The sequence below is a fragment of the Otolemur garnettii genome, unplaced genomic scaffold (assembly GCF_000181295.1).
Source record: "Otolemur garnettii isolate 467f Iridium unplaced genomic scaffold, OtoGar3 scaffold00029, whole genome shotgun sequence".
In the NCBI taxonomy this organism is placed as follows: Eukaryota; Metazoa; Chordata; class Mammalia; order Primates; family Galagidae; genus Otolemur; species Otolemur garnettii.
This window is the reverse complement of record NW_003852424.1, coordinates 14,854,509-14,860,727: the sequence shown is the minus strand read 5'-3', so window position 1 is coordinate 14,860,727 and position 6,219 is coordinate 14,854,509. Positions and strand designations below refer to the sequence as shown.

The window sequence follows — 6,219 nt, the reverse complement described above, 5'->3', positions numbered from 1 at the left end:
GCCGGTTGAGCTATAGGCGCCGAGCCAGTGCTTTGAACTTCTTTCGAAAAATTTAATTAATGATCTTTTTTTGAGACAGTTTCACAGTGTCACCCTGGGTAGAGTCCCGTGGCGTCACAGTTCACAGCAAACTCAAACTCTTGGACTTATGCAATTCTCTTCCCTCAGCTTACCAAGTAGCTGGGACTATAGGTGCCAGCCACAACGCCCGACTATTTTTTTTTTCTGTTGCTGTTGTTGTTTAGCAGGCCTGGGCCGAGTTTGAACCTGCCAGCCCTGGAATATGTGGCTGGCACCCCAACACTGAGCTATGGGCACTAAGCCTAATTAATAATATTTAAAAATTTTCCCAGCACACCTAAGATCTTTTCATGGCACACTGGTTGAAAACCACTGCTCTAAGGTCATGAGGGAGAGTCTGTCCTAGGCTTCTCCCAGCTTCTGGAGGTTGCTGGCCATCTTGTGCTTCTGTGGCTTCCAGACACATCACTCTGATCTCTGTCACCATCTTCCTAGGGCTATCTCCCTCTGTCTCTTATAAGGTTATTTGTCACTGGATTTAGGACCCACACAGATAATCCAGGGTGACCTCATCCCAACTTTAGATCACATTGACAGCTTCCAATCATCAGGACATGGACATTCCTTTGTAGACAGCCCAGTTCAGCCTGCTGTAGTCACCTGCAGCCACTGTGGGCATCTTAGTATGCTCAGAGCATCCAGGTCAGACTTTAGGGGAGCAACTCAGCCACTCTGGGTCATTTAGTACCCTGGCTATTGGCATCTTCTTCTCCTCTGAGACATTCGGGCCAGGCCTCATGGAGATTTTATTTTATCCACTGAGAAACTGACATCATTTTTGGTGTTTTTTTTTTTTTTAGGCAGTCTCACTATGTTGCCCTGGGTAGAGTACCATGACATCACAGCTCACAGCAACGTTAAATTCTTGGGTTTTATGTGATTTTCTCACCTCAGCCTCCCAAGTAGCTGGACTACAGGCGCCCACCACAACACCCGGCTATTTTTGTTATTGTTGTAGTTGTCATTGTTTGGCATCCCTGAGCTGGATTTAAACCTGCCAGCTCCAGTGTATGTGGCTGACGCCCTAGCCAGTGAGCTATAGGCGCCAAGCTGTTTTTGGTGAAATTCTTTAAAACTAGCTAGGCATGGTGGCTCATGTCTGTAGTCCTAGCCCTTTGGGAGGCTGAGGCAAGAGGATTACTTGAGTTCAGGAGTTCAGACCATCCTGAGCAAGAGTTAGACCTTGTCTCTACGAAAAATAGAAAAAATAGCCAGGCATTGTGGCAGACGCCTATAGTCTACTCAGGAGGGTGAGGCAAGAGGATCACTTGAGCCCAAGAGTTTGAGGTTGCTGTGAGCTATGATGCAACCCAGGCCCTCTACCCAGAGTGACAGAGTGAGACTGTCTCAAAAAAAAAGAAAGATTCTTTAAAATGAAAGTCTTAGGGAATATTCCAAATCCAGCCCATTTGTGCCTCTAGAACCAAGTTTCCAGGAAAACCTTTACCTGGGGCAGATCATAATTATTCCCATCTCTGTATTTAGATCTCCAGGAAGAGCTTCGGGGCTTAGTGAGATTTCCAGGGTCTCTTGGGAACTAGCCTTGCAGGATCTCTCAGAGGAAACATTCTGAGAGACCGTAGGCGCTGCGAAGATGTCCAACCCCTTCCTAAAACAAGTCTTCAACAAGGACAAGACTTTCCGCCCCAAGCGCAAGTTTGAGCCAGGCACCCAACGTTTCGAGCTACACAAGAAGGCACAGGCATCCCTGAACTCAGGGCTGGACCTGAGGCTTGCTGTGCAGCTGCCCCCAGGTGAGGACCTCAATGACTGGGTGGCTGTGCATGTGGTGGACTTCTTCAACCGTGTCAACCTCATCTATGGTACCATCAGTGATGGCTGCACAGAGGAGTCCTGCCCCATCATGTCAGGGGGTCCCAAGTATGAGTACCGCTGGCAAGACGAGCACAGATTCCGGAAGCCCACAGCACTGTCTGCCCCCAAGTACATGGACCTACTCATGGATTGGATTGAGGTGCAGATCAACAATGAGGACCTCTTCCCCACTAATGTTGGTAAGTTGGAGCAGAGTAGGGCAAGATCCAGGGAAGACGGAGTCCAGGGCTATGGTGGCTTTCAGAAAAGGCAAGAAGGAAAAGGTCCCTCCAGCATCCATAGCTCAGTGGGTAGGGCGTTGGCCACATACACCAAGGCTGGTGGGTTCAAACCCTGCTTGGGCCAGCTAAAACAATGACAACTTCAACAAAAAAAATAGCCGGGCATTGTGGCGGACACCAATAGTCCCAGCTGGGAGGCTGAGGCAAGAGAATCACTTAAGCCCAAGAATTTGGGGTTGTTGTGAGCTGTGATACCACGGCGACAGCTTGAGACTCTGTCTCAAAAGAAAAAAGGTTCCTCTCCTAAAGCCTCCATGAGGGATCAGCCCTGCTTATACCTGCCATTGAGACTTAGAGAAGGCTCTCAGATGCCCATCTTGAAACAGAGTGTCCCAGAATCAGCCTTTTCCCAAAGTAGGGATTCCTGGTTCCCTCCATCCAAGATTGGGTCTGGGTATGTCCTGGAATCCATGGGTGCCCATGCTCCCTAGGGTTTTGGTCTATAGACTCGCTGGGACACCCTGAAGTGCTACCCAGCTCCTAAGGCAGTGGTTCTCAACCTTCCTGATGCCACAAACTTTTAATACAGTTCAAAGGGGTTGTGACCCACAGGTTGGGAACCACTGTTCTAAGGGGTCTGAATCCTAGAACTTAAGGGCAATGAGGACATTGAGCACCTCCAAGCAGCTTTTCAGACATGGAAAGTCATTTCTTTCTTTCTTTTTTGAGACTGAGTCTCACTATGTCGCCCTCAGTAGAATACCATGGCATCATGACTCATAGCAACCTCAAACTCTTTTATTTACTTATTTATTTATTTATTTTATTTATTTACTTTTTTTTTGAGACAGAGCCTCAAGCTATCCCCCTGGGTAGAGTGCTATGGCTTCACAGCTCACAGCAACCTCCAACTCCTGGGCTCAAGCAAGTCTCCTCCCTCAGCCTCCTAAGTAGCTGGGACCACAGGCACCCGCCACAACACCCGGCTATTTTTTGGTTGCAGCCATCATTGTTGTTTGGCGGGTCCGGGCTGGATTCGAACCTGCCACCTTAGGTGTATGTGGCTGGCGCCTTAGCCACTTGAGCCACAGGCACCGAGCCAACCTCAAACTCTTAGGCTCAAGTGATTCTCTTGCCTCAGCCTCCTGAGTAGCTGGGACCACAGGCGTCTACCACAATGCCTGGCCATTATTTATTTATTTATTTATTTTTTGGTTGCAGTTGTCATTGTTTAGCAGAACCAGGCCAGGCTGGAACCCACCACCTTCAATGTATGTGGCTGGCACCCTATTCACTGAGCTATGGGTGCCAACCCGGAAGGTCAGTTCTTGTCGTGCTGCCTGGGAGCCAGTTGAGGCAAACACGGGAGAGGTAACCTTGGCAAAAGCCATGATCATGGAAATAGGTAAACAAAGACATGGCTATGTGCCAACAAAACTTTATTTACAAAAATAGGCCAGGTTTGGCCCTCAGGCTGCAGTTTATACCCCCTGTATGAGAGCAAGCATGGGCAGTAATGTCCTCAAAGATTCTGTTTCTTTTTTTTGTTTTGTTTTGAGACAGAGTTTCACTTTGTTGCCCTCAGTAGAGTGCTATGGTGTCATAGCTCACAGCGACCTCAAACTCTTGGACTCAAGCAATTCTCTTGCCTCAGCCTCCTAAGTAGCTGGGACTACAGGTGCCTGCCACAATGCTTGGCTATTTTTAGAGGCGAGGTCTCACTCTGGCTCAGGCAGGTCTCAAACCTGTGAGCTCAGGCAATCCATCCACCTCAGCCTCCCAGAGTGCTAGGATTACAAGAGTGAGCCACCACACCTGGCCTAAAGATACCATTTCTGAATCCTTCCCCTAAGCATCGTGCTTTCAATAGTTTTTCCTTGGTTGGGTGAGGCAACTCAGGCCTATAATCCTAGTACTTTGGCAGGCTGTCGCAGTAGGATCTGTTTTTCTTTCCTTTTCTTTCTTTCTTTTTTTTTTTTTTTTTTGAGACAGAGTCTCACTCTATCACCCTGGGTAGAGTGCTATGGCATCATTATAGCTCACAGCAACCTCAGACTCTTGAGCTCCAGTGATCCTCTTACTTCAACCTCCTGAGTAGCTGGGACTATGAGTGCTCACCATGATGCCTGGTTAGTTTTTCTATTTTTAAATTTTAAATTTTTTTTTTTTTTTTTTTTTTTGAGACAGAGCCTCAAGCTGTCCCCCTGGGTAGAGTGCCATGACATCACAGCTCACAGCAACCTCCAACTCCTGGGCTCAAGCGAGTCTCTTGCCTCTGCCTCCCAAGTAGCTGGGACCACAGGCACCTGCTACAACGCCCAGTTATTTTTTGGTTGCAGCCATCATTGTTGTTTGGCGGGCCTGGGCTGGATTCGAACCCGCCACCTTAGGTGTATGTGGCTGGTGCCTTAGCCACTTGAGCCATAGGCACCGAGCCAATTTTTCTATTTTTAGTAGAAGCAAGGTCTCACTCTTGCTCAGCCTGATCTTGAACTCTTGAGCTTAAGCAATCCCCACATCTCAGCCTCCAAGGGTACTAAGATTACAGGTATTAGCCACAGAGCCTGGCCTAGGAGGATCTGTTTAAGCTTAGGATTTGAGGCTACAATGAGCTATGATGACTCCACTGCACTCCAGCCTGGGTGATACAACAAGACCCTGTCTCAAAAAAAAATTTAGTTCCTCCTTCACCCTACTTGCACTTGGAGGCTTCCATCACCTTCACCCCTTTTGTAGGGCAGAAGAGTGGTATCAGTGTAAACCCAGAGTCCCTTGCAGGTCTGGTGCAAGTATTGAGTCTAATGTTCTGTCCTAGACCCAGTGATCCATCAAGATTACCACCCCCTGGATAGGATTCCCCACCTAGCTCAGTATTTGTAAGGCACTCCTGGCTTTCAGAGGTTTTCAAGGACACTATTAAACATCACTGTGTGGACAATTGTTGGGATATGTCTTGAGAGCAGATTTTTACCTTAAATTCACGTTTTTCTCCTGTTACTACAAAAGAGGAAGAAACCCAGGGTTTTTATTGATAGTAAACAGACCTTCCCCAGAACTGGTCTGCCACATGCCCTGTGTCCTCTTTGCCTGTATTACAAAGACATACACAGCTGAGAAAATACAAGTACCAGTGTGCTCAAGGATGTAAGGTGCTAATAAAAAGAGCACAGCATCAGAGATTGACTTGTCCCTAAATACTAGAGAAAGAAACAGGTTGTTAACTAGAAGTCCATTCACCATTCATGGTGAAGTCCATTGAGAAAGGCTCCAGGTCAGGGCCTGACCCCAAATACAAAGGCCTTAGAAATCTTTTTTCATTCCCATTTAGATTTTTCACCTGGTATGTGTCAGATCTTTCCCTGGAATGAGCAACCGTGTCATACCCTGATGCTTACTTGATCCCTTTGTTGGGTACTGGCTCTTTTTATTTTATTATTTTTGAGACAGACCCTCGCTTTGTTAGTCTTGGTAGAGTATTGTATAGTCATAGCTCACAGCAATGTCCAACTCTTGGGCCCAAGCGATCCTCTTGCCTCAGTTTTTCATTTTTAGTCAAGACATGGTCTCACTCTTGCTCAGACTAGTCTCAAAATCATGAACTCAAGAGATCCACCCACCTTGGCCTCTCAGAGTACTAGGATTAGAGGCGTGAGCCACTACGTCCAGCCTGGGGACTGGCTCTTAACAGGATCTTGCTGCAGACCCTACTATCACCACTTTCCTTCAACATGTATCTTTGTGCACTCATTTGCGATACCCTCTAGGAAAAACTTCTACCAGTTGAGTTCTTCCATCCCAGGGAACGTGTACATAAAATTGAAATAGATACCACCAAAGTGACTACTGGAAAGGCAAGTGCAGGGCAGTGTCTGTGGCTCAGTGGGCAGGGCGCCAGCCCCATATGCTGAGAGTGGTAGGTTCAAACCCAGCCCCAGCCAAACTGCAAACAAAAAATGGCTGGGTGTTGTGGTAGGAGCCTATAGTCCCAGCTACTCAAGAGGCTGAGACGGCTCGGCGCCTGTGGCTCAAGCGGCTAAGGCGCCAGCCACATACACCTAAGGTGGCGGGTTCGGATCCCCAG

At 47.7% G+C, this 6,219-nt stretch overlaps 1 protein-coding gene across 3 annotated transcripts in view; it reads left to right on the top strand.

Moving 5' to 3' along the window:
• MOB3A (MOB kinase activator 3A) overlaps positions 1-6,219 on the top strand; it is a 28,162-nt gene that overhangs the window by 17,564 nt on the left and 4,379 nt on the right. For all 3 annotated transcript variants that reach the window (XM_023512517.1, XM_023512516.1, XM_003788708.3), the window contains exon 2: positions 1,567-2,096. In XM_023512517.1, the coding sequence (XP_023368285.1) occupies positions 1,676-2,096 (421 nt within the window). In that variant the 5' untranslated portion in view covers positions 1,567-1,675. The remainder of the gene's footprint in view (positions 1-1,566; positions 2,097-6,219) is intronic.